The following is a 20,626-nucleotide window of genomic DNA, read 5'->3' as shown; positions in this document are numbered from 1 at the left end:
TGTTAATGTAATCATGGATCAAATGTCTGAGCAATTAGATGATTTCATTTAAAATTCACATTAGAAAACCACATTCCTATGAAAATACAGTCTTCTTTCTTTTTCTTAAGAGTTTCTTCTAGGATTTCTTCAATTTCTAACTGTTAAGAATATCTCTATGAATTTTTCTTGGTAACTACGAGTCTGTTCTGATGACTTTTACATCTTTAATTTAGTTTTATTTCTTTCAGATTGTTCTCCCACAGTAGCTACGGGAATAGGGCGGTATAATTTAAATAATAAAATAAATAAATAAAATAATGTTTGTCAATTTTGTCTCTCAGCTTGCACAATTAAAAAAACAACAAGAATTTGCTAGCCATGACAAAGCCTCCCCCTGCACTGTTCTATTGTTAGATGTTAAAGCCTTAATTTTATACTTCACATTCCTCTGCCATAAAATAATTTATTTTATTGTTATATTGTTATACATACTTTTCAGACAGTATATTGCTTAAAACAATCTATTTCCATAATTTTCAAAAATAGCTAATAACATATATGTCAATATTAAAAATTATAGCATAAAAAGATTTTTGTACTCATATTAGCCATAACCAATATTAATCATAATACCTTGCAATGGACCTATAATTAGGTACTATTAATATTAATGTTTTAAATACTTTTTCTCATTGTATATAGGAATTAATTGTTTCATATGGGAGGATTGTAAGTTTTAATTTTATTGTTAAATTATGCTGGTTCAGTAATAGAATGAAATACCTAAAATAAGGTATTATTTTCACCTCATCAAATCAGCAACAATTTCAATATCAAGACACATATTAATAGCAACCACTTGTCAGAAATGTTTTTTTTTAAACAGCTGAAATGGCCCCTACTACATTCATTTCCCTTTTAAATCAGATGGAAGGTGGTTTCACAGCCTTTAAATCAAACACACCCAGGGCCACCTGTTGTTACTCCTGCCATGGTCCTTGGCTGCTGCTTCTTTTTTTTTAAGGATTTCATTAATTTAAATAAAAGGTAAGCAGGAAGATGGTGTTGCCGCCACACAAAGCAAAATACTAGCCTCAGTTCTTTTTGAGAGATCAAGTTGCCCACAAGCCGTTTTATGAAAGAAAGCTGAAAGCCAACAGGTGAGGGTTGTGGCTTCTTGTCCAGGAAGCAAAAGATGAGAGATGAAAGGGAGAGAGAGATAGTGATACTGCAGAGATAGATAGATAGATAGATAGATAGATAGATAGATAGATAGATAGATAGATAGATAGATAGATAGATAGATAGATAGATAGATAGATAGATAGATAGATAGATAGATAGATAGATAGATAGATAGATAGATAGACAGACAGATAGATGGATGGACAGACAGACAGGTAGAAAGACAGGGGCATCATCAAGGACGTTGAAGAGAATGGGAAAATAAAATGGGAAAGAACTGCACTTTGACCTCAGCTAAGAGAAGATCCAGTAGTTCTTCCTGGCATCACAGAGAGTTATTTTACAAAGAGCCACCCCCATTCCCAATTTAAGTCTTTTCCTTAAAGCAAATGTGACAGAGACCAGGTACCAGGTAATGGAAACCATTGACATTTAAGAAAAACAGGAAAAGATATTGATAGTGTAGAGATAGATAGATAGATAGATAGATAGATAGATAGATAGATAGATAGATAGATAGATAGATAGATAGATAGATAGATAGATAGATAGATGATGGACGGACGGACGGACAGAGAGACAGACAGGTAGAAAGACAGGTGCATCATCAAGGACATTGAAGAGAATGGGAAAATAAAATGGGAAAGAACTTCACTTTGACCTCAGCTAAGAGGTGATCCAGTAGTTCTCCCTGACATCACAGAGAGTTATTTTACAAAGATCCACCCCCATTCCCAATTTAAGTCTTTTCCTTAAAGGAAATGAAGATGGGAAAATGTGACAGAGAGCAGGTACCAGGAAATGGAAACCATTGATATTTAAGAAAAACAGGAAAAAATAAAATTAATCACTAGGCTTACATATATATCAGGAATTACCTTTTAAATCTATTGTATGGAGGTTTAAAGAAAATGTATGATTCAAGCACAGTGCTAGTTGTAGATATGATAGCACCAATCAGGAAGTCTCCTGGCTTGTAGTAATTAAATCTGTGTTCTTCCTCTCTCTGCACACTCAATGGGCATTTGGTCATCATTGTGCCGCAGGGAAAATGGGACACCAGGAGAAGCAGTAGCAGATTTTCACAGGTCATGATGGAGATCTCCTATAGTTCTCTGAGACAGGTACCACAGTCTTTGGTCTCAGAGCTGTTTAAGGACAATTCTCTTGCCAAAGAGTCCAGAGCCACTGACTTTATAAAGATAAAGATAAAATGAAGTCTGGCACATTACACTAAAATGAGTAACATTACATTCAGACTTGCACAGTCCTGCCTACAGGAATCTTACCCTATGCTCTCCATAGTCCTTGAGATCCTTGTGGACCAAATGTTTACATTTTTAAAAAAAGTGTTAATAAGTATTGTCAAATATGTGTGTATGAGGGATTTACTGGTGTTCCTAAGAGGGAAAAAACTCTGTATGACTCATGGGCATAATTCTAATTTAAGACTTATCAAAACAATACAATTCAGGTAAGTTATTATTCCCTTTCCTCAATAAATGTATTCTTAACAGAGTAACAGAATTTGAGAGACATATCTTTGAAAGAAATCAGGAAATAAATTGAGTAGACTTTTAGTGGGCCAAAAATTCTTTATTGATAGAAAAGAGTATCAGAAATGAATTGGTCCTCTTTCTTCCCTTATGGAATAGGCAATTCTTTCAAATTTTCTGTTTAATTCAAAACACCATGAACTGGCCATCCCCTCACATAGCCATTTTCCAGAGCCACCTCATAGGATAGTGGCCCCGATACCTTAGTTACTCTAGTGGCCACCCAGGCAGCTCCCGGCCCATAGTTTCTGGTCCATACCAGTTCACCCAGCTGTAAATTTATGGGAGGCTTTGGTTTAGTTGTTTCAGCTGCCATCCTGTCTGGGTGGAGTTGATCGAGCTTTGTTGTGAGCTGGGGGGCCCACCTTAGTTCTGCAGGGCTGCGACCTGTTGCAGTGCTAGGATTCATGTGTTGGCACAGGAGGAAACCTGCCAGGTGGTGATTCCATCACTTGAGCAATTCCTTGGTGGACCTCACCATTTGTTCAGCCTGACTGTTGGAAGCGGGGTAGAAAGGGGCAGAAGTTGCATGCCATATCATGTTGGCATTTAGGAATGATTGGAATTCAGCCAGCGTGAATTGTGCCCCATTGTCAGACATGATGATGTCTTGCAGACCATGTGTGGCAAAGAGCTGGCGTAGCTCCTCGATGACCCTGGCAGTTGTCATCGATGGGACAGGTACCACTTCCAACCACTTGGAATAGCTGTCCACCACAATGAGGAATACCTGTCCCTGGAATGGGCCCACAAAGTCAATATGCACGTGAGACCAAGGGGCATGTGTGATCTCCCAACAGTGCACAGGTGCTTGGGGCATCTCTGGACGGGTCTCTTGGCAGACCTGACAGCCCCTTACTTGTTTTTCTATGTCTTTGTCCAGGCTTTATTTTTATTTTTTATTTTTTATTTTTATTACATTTATATCCCGCCCTTCTCTGAAGACTCAGGGCGGCTTACAAGCTTAGCAGTAGCCTTCATTCTATGTATATGCCTGCTTGTTAGGGCTTTCACACACACCCCCAAGCGGCATTATTACAAAGTCAGCTTATTGCCCCCAACAATCTGGGTCCTCATTTTACCTACCTCGGAAGGATGGAAGGCTGAGTCAACCTTGAGCCTGGTGGGATGCGAACCTGCACTAATTGCAGGCAGCTGGTGTTACTTAAGGAGGCATTAGCCCACTGCTCCACCAAGGCTTGCCCAACACAAGTAGCTCCTGGCTAGAGCCTTCATCCTTACGATACCGGGGTACCCATCATGAAGTGAATCTAGCACCCTGGCTTGCAGACTGGGTGGAACGACAATCCTGCTCCCCCATAGTACACAACCCTTGTGGGCTGATATTTCATCTTTCCTGCACGCATAGTGCTTGAACTCTGGGCCTGGATGGGTTTCTGGCCATCCCCTCAACGCCCAATTGAGAACATGGCTGAGCATTTTGTCTGTGGCAGTTTCAGCAGCCACATTCCCTGCATGTAGGGGTGTTTCTGGTAGGTCCTGGATTGCCAGGATATGTGCTGCCAGAGCTGGGTCTGGATCCATCTGTGGCAGAGGCAGTCAGCTGAGTGCATCAGCATGCCCCATTTCCTTCCCTGGCTCATGAACTAACTTGTACGAGTAGGCAGCCATAAAGATTGACCATCACAGAATCCGCGGTGACAGGATCTGCGGGGTCTGTTTGTCAGCCATAAAAAGGCCAACCAGCGGCTTGCGGTCTGTGAAGATGGTAAAATGTCGCCCATATAAGAAGTCATGGAACTTCTTGACACCTGCAACAATAGCGAGGGCTTCTTTATCAATTTGTGCATAGTTCCTTTCTGCTGATGATAAAGTTCTTGAGTAGTACATAATGGGAGCCTCGTGACTGTCTGGCATTTGATGGCTTAGCACTGCCCCAATGCCATATGGCGAACCATCACAGGCTAGAGTTACTGGCAGTTTTTCATTGAAGTGAGCCAGCATTGAGTTTGAAGATAGCAGTGACCTGACCGTCTTGCATACTGTATTGTGGGTGCTCGACCAGACCCAGGGCGCTTTTATGCCCAATAGATGGTGAAGTGGCTCTGCCAGGGCACCCTTGTGTGGCAAGAATGAGTGGTAGAAGTTAAGCAGACCCGGGAATGCTTGCAGTTCCCCCTTGGATTTGGTCTGGGGGCTTGTTGAATTGGTTTTAACTTGGCCTCTTATGGGTGGATTCCATTAGCATCCATTTGGAACCCCAGGAACTATAGATTCCACGTCAATTTGGCACTTGTCCTTTTTTAGTTTTAAGCCTGCCTCATGGAAACGTTGGAGTACTGTCTGGAGACGTTCTGCTAGGACTGCCGCTGATTCCCCTGTGATCAGGACATCGTCAAAGTACAGGCAGACACTGGGTATGTTTTTAAGTGTCTGTTCCATGATGCTTTGGAACAACCTGGGAGCTACGCTTACCCCAAACTGCAGGCGGCACACTCAAAATGCCCCTCTGTGTGTGACGATTGTTTGTGCCTCAGCAGTGGTGTTGTCAATTGGCATTTGCTGTTATGCCTGTGTGTGGTCTAATTTGGCAAAAATTCAGCCTCCTTGAAGTGAGGTGATTATGTGGCTTACCACCAGGCCTGTGTAAGCATGTTGCTATAGTGCCTTATTTATTGTGCATTTGTAGTCTGCACAGATAGGAACTTCCCCATTTGGCTTTACTGGGGTCACTATAGAAGTCTCCCACAAGCTACTGTCTATGGGTTGGAGCACTCCCTGCTGTACTAGTTTGTCAAGTTCTGTGTCAATCTTTGGCTTTAGTGCAAAAGCTACTCTGCGTGGTTTCACTCGGATTGGAGTGACTGCTGGGTCAAGGTTGAGTGAAATGGGTGCCCCTCTGTATTGTCCCAACTTTGTGCTGAAAACATCAGTGTATTGTTGGCATACTGCTGCTAGGTCAGCTGTTTGTGTGTGATGGATGCCCATCACATGGATGCACAGGGCTTTGTACCAGTCCAGTCCAATGAGGCTGATGCGCTGTCCATCTATGACCACAATGCTGAGGGAATCCTCAAATTCCTTGAACTTAACCCTAATGGTGGCTTCTCCCCTTACAGAAACATGGCAATTTTGGAAGTCTGTTAGTATGAGGCTTGATAGCTTGAGTGGCCCTTGCCCCTTGCCTTGTCTGCAAATATAATTAAAAGTCTTGTATGAGATGATTGATAGGGCTTACGCAGTGTCTAGCTCCATGGAGCATGGGACCCCCTGCAGTTTAATTTGGAGCTTTAACTTCTCCTTGAGGGGGCATTGGGCTCCCATTCGTTGGATACTTTGCCTCCCTGAGCAAAGTACTGGTGACCTCTACAGAATCTGGTGATGTGGCCTTGCTTCCCACAGGCGTGGCACACAGCTGTGCAAAATCTGCACTCTGCTCTTTTATGCTGTCCCCCACAGCTAGAACAGTTCTGTGGAGATGTTGTTTGCTCTGTTGAATGTTGCCATCTGGATGCCTCTCTCTGCAACTGATTGATTTCATCATCTTCATTGGTCTCCCCCAGTCGTGTGGTGGATCACCATAGGTCTGGTGTGTGTTTTTGGTGGCCAGAGAGCCTTCATTGCTCCTCTGGCATCTTCATCCACCATGACTTCCTTCAAAGCATCTATTTCCATGGCAAATAGGCGCTGTTGTAGCTCTCTATTTAACAAGCCGCAAACAAGTCTGTCTCTGAGGCGGTCTTCCATATCTGGAAACTCACAGTGGCATGAAGCTTGTCAAAGTGTGGCCACAAACTCAGCTGCCAATTCTCCAAACCTCTGCTTTCGTTGCTCAAAAGCATGGCACCAAGTGATTATGGAGAGTTTCAGCTCAAAGTGTTCTTTTAACCTCCTCTTGAGGTCTGCGCATGTCACTGACTCTATGCTTGCCGGCGATAGCAGATTTTCTGTGATGTTGAATGTCGCTTGCCCACATGCACAGAGTAGGGTTTCTGCTTTCAGGCCATCATCTCTGACCTGGTTCACCCGTAGGTAATTGTCAACACGGGAGACATAGGAGCTCCACTGCTCTGGATGGGTGATGTCAAACTCGTTGAGCCTTCCGAGTTTAGCCATTCCAAGAGTTCTATGAGGTCCTGGTTACTGCCTTTGCTGCAGCAGTAGGAGCTGTGTTGCCTTTTGATCCTGAAGATGGATCCCTCAGGATGTCTGTGCCTCCAGTGTGTCTTACGGGCAGGCAGGGCAGGGACGTGGTCCCACCAGGGCTCTGTGCCTGGTCTGACACCAGTGACTTCAGTCTCTTAGCTCTCATCAGCTCTCTTCCTACAGCAATCCCACTCTCGTTGCCACTATTGTGTAGTGGGTTTGAAGGCAATAACCAGACTGGCATGGTACAACAGTGTTTATTGAACCAGAACAGAACTGTCAAAAAATGGTAACATGCCTGCAATTTATACTTTCCGCCTTTGGGGCATCAGCCAATCACAACTTTAGCATGCTCCCACCCAAACCTGAATCCTTTGAGGTATCCCTCCAAAACAGTTGGAGGTACATTAGCTTTACAACACCATAATATTAGTATTAATACATAACAATTAGCACATAACATTTTGACATTAACAGTAAGAAGAGTCTGGATTAATTGCAGGAAAGAGGAAAAGGGAAAGAAAAAAGTATTTGGTTAATATGAGATTATGAAGTATCTTATCTTCCTTCACTTCCATGAACTCATTGATTCCTAAATATTACTTATTATATTTCTTATTATCTGGGTCTTTAATTGCGCTTTAGTTTCTCTATCATTCTTTTGCCCATCTACCCCTTTCCCACCCCCCACCCCCAAGAATGTCAGTTGCCCCTCTCAGTTATATCCAGGGTTCTGGACCCCTTTCATTAGAGGCGACAGCCTCTGTAGGTCAAAACTGGCCAAAAGGCAAGATGGCAATCATACCAATGGTGCAAAGTGTAAAACTTTAATTACATTCTACCAGCAAAATCTTGCCTTTTAGACTGCCTGGACAGCCAGTGAGGCTTGGCTGCTGTTCTGGGTATAAATGAGTTGTTAAGGATCTCCAGATTTGGTTGCTTTGGTTACCAATTGGTGTTTCCAATGGTCTTCAGACAGGGATTAGTGGCCTTTGGTGAGATGGACATCTAAATAGTTCTGCACTTGTGTCTTTCCTTTCAATGAAATCCTCAAAAGATTCAAATATTTATTTATTTGTTAAGTTTATTTGCTGCCTATCTCACCATGAGGCTACTCTAGGTGGCTTAAAATAATAAAAGGGAAGAAATGAAAAGAGTGCAAGCAGAACAGAAATAAGATAACAGAACAATAAAACAATGACAAAGAATACAATGAGAATACATCAATATGATTACCAAAAAAGATGGACAAGTAAAAAGCAGAGAACCAGGTGGAGGGGGGGGGGGGAAAGTGGAGTCTGCCATCAATCCAGCAGTGACGTCCAGCATGGAACCTCTGTATTTGGACCCCAGGCCAACCAGAGAGCCAGGTCTTTAGGCTCTTGTGACAGGATAGGAGGGTGGGGACACCTTAGAGAGCAAGTTGTTCCAAAGACTGAGCCCTGCAACAAATAAAGCTCTTCTTCTGGATCCCAATAGATGGAGTTCTTTGACTGATGACATCCAAAGTCATCCCTCTCGGCTGGCATGAGTAGGACGGGCTTGTCCTAGGAGGATGAATATGGACTGGACAACTTTGCTAAGAAGCCATTCTACATCTAGGTAAACAGTCCCAGAAAAATGGAAGAAAACTGGAATTATATCTGGTGATGGAAAGAACTTCATTCATATTTACCAGAATCGGGGGGGGGGGATGCCAATAAGATATCCAGATTCCTTCCTTTTGGGATCAGATTAAGAAGAATGTTTTCATGTATTTAGCACAACTTTGCCATAAATAATAGCTGTTGTTACTCCCTGTGGTGTTCTTTTGCCTTAGGAGCCAAATGCAAATGCTAGATCCAGTCTAGATAGATCTTAAAAATGAGAATAACTGTAGCCATTCTTGACAAAATTTTCCCCTTTCTTCCATTGCATTGCTTATTTTATGTAGAGGTGCCTGACTTAATGCAGCATTGCCCATCTGGTGTCCCTTAAATGTGTTGTCTATATCAGGGCTTTTCAACTGGTGGTACACATACCACTGGTGGTGTGCGAGCACCTGGCTGGTGGTATGCGGCGTTGCCTTCCTCCCCCCTCTGCTTCCCCTCCCACTCCATTCCTTCCCAGCTCACTTGCTTGTAGAAAACATGCTACTTGGCGGCGGCCTGCAGGAACATTACCGAGGGCGCACGAAGAGCGCAGGTGCAGAGGAAGGCCCCGCCCTCACCAGGGACTCATTGTGCAGCAACTGGATTGACTTCTTCTCGTGCGGGATCTGTGTCGCCTTTCCCCCCCTTTTCTTACAGAAGTTAGTGCGAGCCTGAAGGGGACAGAGCCATCCACTCCCTTGGCAGGTAGGTGTTTCAGACCACTTGCGTCATAGCCCTGAGCACCAACCTCACAATCGCCCCTCTGTCTTTTCCCCCTTCTCTCTCTCTCTCTGTTGTGGCCTTCCATCTTCTTTTCCTTCCCCCCCCCCCATGAGCTTGTGATACCCCTCACGGCCCCTCCTGGGGCTTGAGACTTGTTGTGATTCAGGGTCAGCCTGTGGGTTCAGCAGTTGGGTCGGACGACTCAGAGGAGGAGGAGGGGGGTGTTGAAGAGCTTGCTGATGATGGCCTTCAGGCTCCGCAGAGCCCTCAGCCAGGTCCCTCCCACCTGGTCACAACGCAGACCCAGCTGTGTGAGCTTGACAGCGTGGATGAAGATGACCCACAGCTGGCCCTGTTCAAGGATGCCCGACGCAGGAGGCAGTCAATCAGGAGTAAACAGAGGAAGGCAATGGGGCACCTTGGAAGGAGCCAGAGAGAAGCCACGCCCTGAACTGCATAAAAGGGGAATGTGTGGGAGGGCTGGTGTGCGCTCCATAATTCCTTGGAAGATGCCCGGTGCAACGCTAACCCCAAACTGCAAGCGTCTGACTTTGAATGCTCCTCTATGAGTCACTATAGTTTGAGCCGCAGCTGTGGCCTCGTCTACCGGAAGCTGCTGATACGCCTGCACTAAATCAAGTTTAGCAAAAATGGTGCCCCCTTGCAAAGAGTTCACAGTAATTAAATTATGCGCTGAGCTGGTTTATGAGGATTCTACCACCTTTAGAGTTTTCTTTCCAGTAAGAGCTCCTGATGGTGATTAGTGTTTTGAGGTTTACTTAATTCAGCTTTCCAAACCATATACTCAGACAGTCCTCAACTTATGACCACTTATTGAGCCCAAACTTATTGAGCCCAAAATGTATGATGTTAAGTGAAAACTTTGTTGAGTTTTACTACATTTTACACCTTTTCTTGCCACAATTGTTATGTTAATCACTGCAGTTGTTAAGTTAGCAACACAACTGTTAAGTGAATCTGGCTTCCGCATTGACTTTGCTTTTCAGAAGGTTGCAAAAGGGGACCCCAGGACCTTGCAAGTGTCATAAATGTGAGTCACTTGCCAAGCATCTGAATTTTGATTATGTGACCATGGGGAAGCTGTAATGGTCATAAGTGAGAAAATGATCATAAGTCACTATTTTCAGTGTCATTGTCACTAAAAAAAGTGTTGTAAGTTGAGGACTACCTGCAAAGAAATGTCTGCAAGCAAGCCACCAAGCTCAGAGAGTACCACAAATTCCATATTTCAACTAAGAGCTATGGTTATGCTGTTCTATTGGCACCAGCTCCTAACTGCTCCCCACAATTTGGAGCAAACCCCAATATCTGATGCCTGATGCTTTTTCCAATCCTGACAACTAATTTTGCCCTAACCATTGCACCTTGTGATAAGTGTGTTCCCCCTCCCAAATTTATTTTGGACCTTGTCTTTATAAACTTAGGAAAAGCTTCCTTTTCAGTGGAGATGAATGACATAATAGCCCCAAGACTGGGACTAATGTAGAGTTTCAAGAAAAAAATAACATACCATAGAGAAATTTAGATGGACAGCAACCATCACTGCCGTGGCTCTTTCAAGATACTGAGGCATCATCCACGGCTGCCTACCCTGCCGTGTTTTGGCGCTTTGTCCCTATTTGTCAGCATAAGAGTTTAGTCTTAAACCGAGATTTTATTTTAACACGCTTTAAGAGATTTCGTCTTCAATTTTAATATTTTTTCCTGGCATGTTTTGGTGCCCCCTCTGGCCATTCAAAGGAATCAGCCTGCAGATGTGCTTAAGGGGACGGAATGCAAGGATCATTTTAGGAGGTCACTCGTGTCTGGAAAGAGGCGGGTGACATTTGGGGACCACCGTGGTCATGAAGGATGCTAGAAAGGGGCCACATGGGACAATTGCCCAGAGTGGGCTTTGACAACAGATGAAAATGCAGCCATTTTCTCTATGATTGGTATGAGAGTTCAGTTACTCATAATAATAATAATAACTCTGCTGTGGGAACCCAAGGACAAACTGGGTCCAGAGCTGATAATGTTTTGGCGGGCTGGAGAGCTGGGGAGAAAGCCTGTGCTTCAAGCTAATTGGGAAATATGCTTTATGACTGTTTACTGGGGGTGGGAATTTTACTTTGAATCCAGGGGAGGGGAATTTAGTTTTTGGGTTCAACTATGTAGTGCTGATACTTTGCTTCCTGAATAAAAGATTCTTTAAGGAAAACAATGGCTCAACATTTTTTTTGAAGGGTTTCATCTATTGGAATCATGACACCCTGACATCCTGAGGATGACCCGTTATCTGTCTGGTACCTCAGTACTCTCAAAACAACCTTGCAGCACTGTACTTGTTGTGTATTGTGGGTAGACCATCAGGCACAGATGACAGGACGCCGAGTTTGAACTCAGATTTATTGTGGTTGGAACAAGGAACTCTCCACAGCTCAGCCCTTTATATACTGTTGCTGGCTAGCCGCCGGCCAATCCACATCCTTAAAGGATCCCGCCAAAACGGCCAGACCAATAGGATACTGTTGCTGGGTGATGCTCAGCTGATGCCCAGCTGAGCTGTCAAATAACACTAACATATATACACTGAATATATAACAGTACTGGCCACCGGTGGACTGGTCAGGATGGTTGGATCTAGGAATGGGAAGAATAGCTTGGTGCTTTGCATGGGATCATTAGATACCACCTGACCTTATTGCAACCACTGTTTCTCAGTAAAAGTTCTTTTCATTAACCATATGGTGTGAAGAGTTGTGCTTTCCTGAGAGGATTAGCTGAGGCAGGTCCTTACAGTCATATCTTCTTAAGTACATTAGATAAAGGAAAAGTGTTTTTATAATGCTCTCTCTTGATTGGTATCAGTAGATATATGGTTAGTGAAATTTTATGATTCTTTGTATATATGGTTTATGGTAAAAGAAAGTAATGATTCAAAAGAAAAGGACCTCTTATACATCTCTAACATAGTTTATTATATCAATCATAATTGAGACTTCATGTGAAAGAAAGAGAACTTTCTTAGAACAGATAAAGGTTTTATTTCCAAATATCCTATTTTGTCTTAACAATACCTTGGGTAACAAATAACTTTCAAAATCAAGAACCCTCATTATTTTTCATCATTAGATTCTCCTTAGTGTTGATGTCAGGTCTCAAAATAATGATGTAACATTTGGGGACAAAAATACAGCCCAGTAAACCCAGGCTGGAAGCCAGGATAGAGAAGATTTGCACAGCCACCATGTATTTCCCTTTAGTGCTCAGATAGGTGGGGATAAAGGAGACCCAAACACTGCAAAAAACCAGCATGCTGAAGGTGATCCACTTGGCTTCATTGAAAGTCCCTGGAAGCTTGCGGGCCAGAAAAGCCACCAAAAAGCAAATGGCAGCCAGAAAGCCCATGTAACCAAGGGCAGTGTAGAACATGGTCATTGAGCCTTCATTACATTGCAGGAGGATCTCTCTTGGTTTAGAATACAGGTCAGAATGTGGAAATGGGGGAGAGTTTCCCAGCCATGTAAGGCAGATACCCATCTGAACTGCAGAGCAGGACAAAACAATGGAGTTGGCCAGACTTTTCCCCAACCATTTCCTCATCCTGCTGCCTGGCTTTGTGGCCAGAAATGCCACCACCACCATGATAGTCTTGGCCAGCAAGGAAGAGACAGCAACTGAGAAAACCACACTGAAGGTGATTTGTCGAAGAAGACAAGTCACTTTCTTGGGCCGACCAATGAATAGAAGAGAGGTCAAGAAGGAAAGCAGCAGAGAGACCAGGAGAATGTAGGTGAGATCCCGATTGTTAGCTTTGACTATGGGGGTTTCTCGATATTTAATGAAGATTCCTAGAACTAAGGCAGTGTTTAGAGACAAAAAAAAGGCAATGATAGCCAGAATGAGACCTAACATTTCTTTGTAGGACAGGAAAGTCTCAACTTTGGGGACACACTGGTCTCGCTTCTGGTTGGAATGCTGTTCATCTGGACACTTTTCACATTGGGCCACATCTGGAAAACATGAATTGATATTTCTCTCTCTTTTTAAAAAGAAAAATATTTTAATTACTGAAACAATGAAGTATAAAGAAAAACGTGCTTTACATTGGATATTGACAATTGAATAACACAAAAGAAATAATTTCTAAGCATGAACAAAGTAGAAAATGTTTATAGAAAAACATTGCCACCATCCTTTCTCTTTATTTGCCAACTGTCTTTCTAAAAACCATGTTATGTCCCCAAGTTCTAAATTCTTTGTGTGGTATCTATGGTAGCCATTCTTGCTACTGCTATCACAGATACTTTAGATATTGTGACTTTTCCCATTGCAGCAGATTGTCCAATCTTACCACCCAATGTGACATCACTGAAAAAAATGTGTCTTTCCAATTCTGGAAATTATACATCAAAAGAACATTTGTAGAATTATACCTCAAAAGAACATTTGTGATTTCAGGTAAATGTTTATGTTTAGGGTTTTTTTCTGAATATTGTGATGCATTTTGTTCTCTGAATTTTGAGTTTGTTTGCATTCCTACCACAAATAATAAAATATTCCTTTTTCTTATGGGATTTCCTACATCTATTTTTCAATGATTTGTTTGTTTTATCAGTTGTTGGTATAATTGTATACTGTCTGTAAAAAAATTTCCCTAATACTATAACCTGGAGTGAATTTTCTAGATTTTTCTTTTCCAAAGCTGGGGTTTTTTTTGTACTGCAATTATTTATTTGATATTTTGTATCCATTCTATCCTACAGTTATTTATTTATTCCATCTCCATGTCCTACTTCAAAAAAACCCTATTTATATATGCCTCCTAATAGTTGATCTTGGCTTTGTATACCTATTTCTGTCATCTCTCAAGATTTCTCCATCTTTGTCAATATTACTTTTTACTGTTTCAGCAGTTTCCGAAAACATCCACTATGGTAAAATGCTACTTTTATTCAATACTGAACACTGCTGTGTCTTGATTCTTTTCCTGAGTGTGGATTCAGCACACTGGCATAGGAAATTAAATCTTGATTACTAAATTTGTCCCTAGAATAAAAGGCTGATGCTCCTTTTTTGTCCTTGAGCCACCTACCTTCCTGTGTGGAGATTGTTCCTTCCATACATGGAGAGCAGTCATAGCAGCACACAGGTTCTCCTTCTTTTGTGAGCTTGGTATATCCTGGGAGGCAATTTTTAGTACATCTAGAAAAAGGGGTCTTCTAAACAGAAAGAAAATTATGGAAATATATGGATTAGGGAATTCTTTCTATAAATGGAAGTGAGTGTCAAGATAGGTTCATGAACTCAGAAGATACTTTCAAGATTTTTTCCAAATATAATAAAATTATTTTTGTTTGGGTGATTTCAGCAGCATATCCCAGAATCCTTTCAATATTCAGTAAAGACTGATGACTCTCCTGTCCAAACATCTTTAGCTTTCTGTATGTTTGGGGGTTTTTGCCAGTGAGAGGCAACATGCATTTGGATTTCCTATCCCATCAATTTTGTTTTGAATTAGATTTAAGTAGGAAAAATGCAAATAGATAGGTTCAAAATAATTGGTACCTTGCTCACAAAAGTAACTATGAGAAAGATCTGGTTGTGCTAGTCCAGCAGCCCCCAACCTTTGCGGCTCAGTGGCCTGGCTGGAGGGGGCAGAGAGGGGAACTGGACTGCATGTGTGGCAGGCTGATACATGTGTGCGCATGCATGAAGCCCTTGCACAAGTGGAGGCCAGCACACATGTGTGGAGCTCGACTTGTTTAAGCAGTGAGCTGTCATGTGCTCCAGCCACTTGCCTGACCCAATTCTGAATAGGCCATGGCCTAGTAGTGGGGCCATGGCCTTGGGGGGCAAATTGGAATACTAGAAATTGTGCATAGAAGACTAGAAAACATGACAAAGAGTCTGGAGGCTAAATTATACGATGAACAGTTAAGGGAACTAGATCTGCCTCACAAAGAGAAGGATAAGGAGGAACAATGACCCCCAGTATTTGAGGGTCTATCACAAAGAAGAGGGAATTAGATTTATTCTCCAAAGCACCAGAGAAAAAGTAATGGGTGGAAGCTTGTTAAAGAGAGGTCCAGCTTAGAAGTAAGGAGAAATTTCTGACAGTGAGAACAATTAACCAATGAACTAGCTTGCCTCATGTAGTTGTGGGTGCTCTATCACTGGAGGTTTTGAAAGATAGACTGGACAACTATTTGACTGGGATGATATACAGATTCAATCAAGATCGCATGAGGTACTAATACCACTCCATAGAGCCTCAGTAACACCACACCTAGAATACCGTATCCAGTTTTGGTCTCCACAATATAAAAAACAAGTTGAGACTCTAGAAAATGTGCAGAGAACAGCAACAAAGATGATTAGGGGACTGGAGGCTAAAACATATGAAGAATGGCTACAGGGACTGGGCATGGTTAATCTAGTGAAGAGAAGGACCAAGGGAGACATGATAACAGTGTTCTAATATGAGGGGATCAGCCTGTTTTCCAAAAGCACCTGAAACTCAGACAAGGAATAACAGATGATCAAGGAGAGATTCAGTCTAGAGATAATGAGATATTTTCTGACAGTGAGAACAATCAACCAATGGAACAGATTGCCTTCAGATGTTATGGGAGTTTCATCACTGGAAACCTTCAAGAAGATACTGGATTGCCATCTGTCAGAAATGGTGTAGGGTCTCCTGCTTGGGTGGGGGGGGTGGTCTAGCTGACCTACAAGGTCCCTTCCAATTCTGTTATTCTGATTCTGATTCTAATTAAATGTCTGTAAGCAACTATGCTCACAGAGCATCAAGGACTGCCCTGAGATGCCCTGAAGTAAATCATTCAGGGTCTAAGGGTTTGGGGAAGTTCCTTAGCTTCCTTACAGGGAACAAACATCATTGGACTACCAACATGCTTTCCATCCTACCCTAGAACAATGCTGGCATTTCCATAGATAGAAATGCAGGAGAGATCCAGGAGAAAGAGTAGTGTCTTCTTCAACCCATCTTTTCATTAGCATAGAGCCTCCATCAGAGTAAGAAGATTGGTTAACCACAAAAGCAGATGGCTATGTAGGAATGGATGAATTACAATACCCACAAACTGGCAGACTTGGTTACCCAGTTAAAGGATGTTGGCCATATGATGACACTCTCATCGATAGAGAACTTGATATCTGAAGAGACTTTTTCTTTTTCAATATCCCCTATTTTCACTCCAGCAGAAGACTTGTTAGGAAATACTGCCCAGTCCATAATATCAAAATCAGCAACAGGAATTCCAGCCTCATCCAAATAAACATCATCCACAGAAAAATTGTAAATCTTGAAGTTTCTTAGAAAAGGATGGAGCTGAAAAGACATAGAGAATCACCCTTGCTGTGTATACATTCTCTTTTGAACCGTAAGTCAGAAGTGGGATATTCAACTCAATGCCTCTCTCTGCAAATGTGACAGGAAGATTATTCTCTTTCTCACTCCTTTCTCCCCTCCATCTCAAAATCTCCCTTTCCTTCTCCCATTCTTTCTCTCTCATACATAAACACATATATATACAGCTTTTCTGTTCATTATTTTCATCTACTCTGTTTTACGAAATTTCTAATCTCAGATCAGAAACATGTTTTAACTGCAGCAACCTCACCCTATTTCTAGGGTTGTTTCCCCACCTCTTATGTTGATCTCCCACCCCTTTGGACTTCTGGAAGGGCATCAAACTCAGTTTTGTTTAATTTGCCTGGATCCTCAAAGGGTGCACTCACTACTGGAGGTGTTTACTGGGGTAAGAAGATATCACTCACTACTGGAGTGTTTACTGGGGTAAGATATCACTCACTACTGGAGTGTTTACTGGGGTAAGAAGATATCACTCACTACTGGAGTGTTTACTGGGGTAAGAAGATATCACTCACTACTGGAGTGTTTACTGGGGTAAGATATCACTCACTACTGGAGTGTTTACTGGGGTAAGAAGATATCACTCACTACTGGAGGTTTACTGGGGTAAGAAGATATCACTCACTACTGGAGGTTTACTGGGGTAAGTAGATATCACTCACTACTGGAGGTTTACTGGGGTAAGAAGATATCATCCCTGTGCTGTCCATCTCCTTTTTCTTCTTTTTTTAAAATAGTTTTGAAAATTTTAATTGTTTTTCTGTTTATCTTTTTACTGTTTGTAAGACACCAAGAGTGGCTCTATCAGTAAGATGGGTGCATATACATTTAATAAATAAGTAATAAATAATATTGTATGGCCTTTTGGAGTTCTGCAATCTTTTTATCTTCTCTAGTATTTTATGTAACCAACAGGTGGTGGTGGAAAGACTGGGAGAAATGACAGGGCTCCAGATTCTAAGATTTAATATTCAGAGGAGAAAGAGAGATAAAAGGATCCTGGGAGCCAGCAAATGCAGAAGAAAATTTCCAGGTTATGTGACCAGGAAGTGGTAGTGAGAAGCAAGTCAACTGAGTGCTTTTTTTCTGAAAATGCTGAGAAGAAGAAAGACGTGGCAGGACAGGAAATACATCAGACCAATGTAGGAAATTTAAGACAGAATATGATAGTTACTTATTTATTTTGCAAATATATGAAAGCTTCCTGTCTATCTTGAGACAATATGTATTCTTACAAGCATCTTGAACCAGCACACCTGGTTTAGTCAAGAAGATGAGCCTTGGTGGAGCAGTGGGCTAATGCCTCCTTAAGTAACACCAGCTGCCTGCAATTAGTGCAGGTTCAAGTCCCACCAGGCTCAAGCCATCCTTCCGAGGTAGGTAAAATGAGGACCCAGATTGTTGGGGGCAAGAAGCTGACTTTGTAATAATGTCGCGGGGGCGGGCGAAAGCCCTAATAAGCAGGCATATACATAGAATGAGGGCTATTGCTAAGCACATTGATTTGTGCTTAGATTGTAAGCCGCCCTGAGTCTTCGGAGAAGGGTGGGATATAAATGGGATTAAAAAAAAAGATTCAACAGCAGAATCTGTCTCTTTCTCTCTAAGCTTCCAGAGCTGGTCAGAAGAAGTATTAGAAACTAACACTTGTTATTGAATTCCCCCATCACATCCATTCCTGCTTATCTTTAACTTAACATTTAAGAATTGAAAAGAAACCATTAGAGGAATTTTATAGAAGTCTTACCTGCCACGGCTGTACAATCTGGATTGTCTTAAAATTCCCAACATGCAGCTTCCTCTTACTCGTTTGGGAGGAAAAGGCAGCACTGAGGATCCAGGCCACAACCTGGATTGTTGTGGAAATACTGGAGCCATCCTCAGACAAGATTCTTTCAACCAGATCCTGGGGTGGGATTTCCCAGGTCTCTTTTTCCAGGCATCTATTCCAAACTTTCTTAGACAACAAAGGACTTGAATAAGAACATTGAAATGCTGCCTCCCCAAACTGCGTAGTTGCAGAATAATGTGAATTAAAATCATAATACTGTGTCCTTTTTTTTGTCTGAGTTGAGAAGGATAATAAAAGATGGTTATGCTGGAGATTAAGCAATCGATAAAAAAATCTCACGCTTATACCTGACAAAGCTGTGGCAATCCATACTTTTCCCCCAAACAGGATTTCACTATTGTCAATTTCTCGTATTACTACTGCTAGTATTAATGTAGCCTGAAAGTCCAGCTGACAAACAATACTTTTCACTTTAGTGTCAATAAAATATTCATATATGTTCTTTTTCCCCACTGCTCTAATAACTATGGGTAAGCTTTCCGAGAAGGCAACGCAGACACCTTTGCTTAAGGCTTCTGACACAAAGGTTCTTCTGAATTTTTCTCCGCTTTCATTGTCTGGAGCAACAATGCCGATCCACGTCCATCGGAAATGCAGGAGCAACTTGACAATTGCCAAGTGAGGAGGTTCTTGTTTTGGACTCATCCGGTAGAAAAAAGGGAAATGGTGTTTCTGCTCTGGAATGTGGCTGATGACCCCATAGTTGATCTAAGATGAAACGAAAAGATGGTTGATTGCTTTGCTTTTAAGGGAAAAAAAATAGTGCTTACATATCAGAGCTGTTCCTCCATGGAAGAGAACTTCCTTTCATCTGTTCTTGGGTTTCTACCATGAAATGTCATCTCAATGTCTGGTATCACTTACCTGTAAATTCCAGTCACCACATCTTTCTGCCAGAATTACGGAAGGTGAAATGTGACCATTTTTTTTCACATCATGAGCAGTACAAGAGCAAAGAACAAAACACTAATATACAGCTCAGTTATATATGTCTCAATAATGCCCTGGGAATGATGGGATGACATGTGAACTCAGCAGAGAGAAAAAAGTTGGGTGGTTTAAAAAATGTATTTAAGAATAAATAGGGAAACACCTAATATTTTTCTTTTTTTTCTTCCAATACAGTCCTTGACATTTTCTTTTGATTTGTTTCAATTAAGATTGATGTTTGTCTCTCCCTGGTCGTCTGACTGCAATGACTGACAGACAGGGAGAAGAGGCAGATGAAGAATTGGCCAAGAGACTGAAAATTTAATGTGCAGGATGGTTGAGATCATTTCAGTTGAACTATGGATAAGGATTTGTTCAGCTGCAAAAATGACATCAGAATGAAGAAATAGTTATATGAATGCCTGATACCATTTCAGGGGTTCTTTAAACGCCATTGCCTCACTAATTTTATTTCTTATCTCATATTTTTAGACTATTAGGAGACTTTGCAAAGTATTCATTTATACCTGTGGGATTTTGTAGATGCCCAGCATGGTGGAAATTTGACTAAAGAGATGAGAATCAGTCCCTTCGAGTAAAGGCAACAGATTATTTTGTTTTCCACAACTATAGTTTGGGACATTCTCCTGCCCTGCAGAAAGCAAGTCCATCATGACATCGCAAGTTATTCTTACATTGAAAAAGTTCTCATAGATGCTGTAGCCCAGGGTGATGTTTGGTAACAGCTTTGGATTCTGGTTGATCTCATGAATGGCAAAGAAGAAGGGCAGGACATGCCAGAAGCTCATACTGGATATACTGAAAGTGAAGAAATTTCATTTTGATTTTTGATTTTTCATGTTAAATTCATAAAAAAACAGATCACATTTCTGAAGCTGTTCCTATAAAAAACATTTATAACAAATCATTTGAGTCTATTGTGTGGAAACTTCAGAAATCTACAATCTGAAATCAATGTTGAATGCATTATCCCCTTATGTATATAATAATCTGGTTGTCTTCTAGAAGGAGAAAATAGGACAGGATCACATCAGCAGCTCACTGTCCATATGTAATGCAGGCAATATTGTCAGAAGTTCATTGTTCAATGAAAATCATGTCAGATACATGTATCATTCATTTACAGTGATGGACTTCCCTTGGATCTTACGGTAATATTAGAAGAACAGCTTCACTGACACAAAACGGACCTTCTTTTCCATGTTTTTCTTCAGGGTCAAAGTATTTATTTATTTAT

The 20,626-nt window shown here is 41.7% G+C and overlaps 1 protein-coding gene across 1 annotated transcript; it reads right to left on the bottom strand.

The window, feature by feature from the left end:
* Positions 1–12,289: 12,289 nt before the first annotated feature.
* Positions 12,290–20,177, bottom strand: LOC308662962 (vomeronasal type-2 receptor 26-like; the record flags this gene model as incomplete). The annotated part of the gene is made up of 5 exons (XM_081319107.1): positions 12,290–13,200; positions 14,283–14,409; positions 16,311–16,541; positions 18,751–19,146; positions 20,064–20,177. The coding sequence occupies 5 exons, from the start codon at positions 20,175–20,177 to the stop codon at positions 12,290–12,292; spliced, it is 1,779 nt and encodes a 592-aa protein (XP_081175233.1).
* Between the last annotated feature and the right edge of the window lie 449 nt (positions 20,178–20,626).

This window comes from Vipera berus, assembly GCF_964194415.1.
Source record: "Vipera berus genome assembly, chromosome: 2".
NCBI lineage: Eukaryota > Metazoa > Chordata > Lepidosauria > Squamata > Viperidae > Vipera > Vipera berus.
Note: the sequence above shows the minus strand (reverse complement) of the source record. Positions and strands in the feature narration are given on the sequence as shown.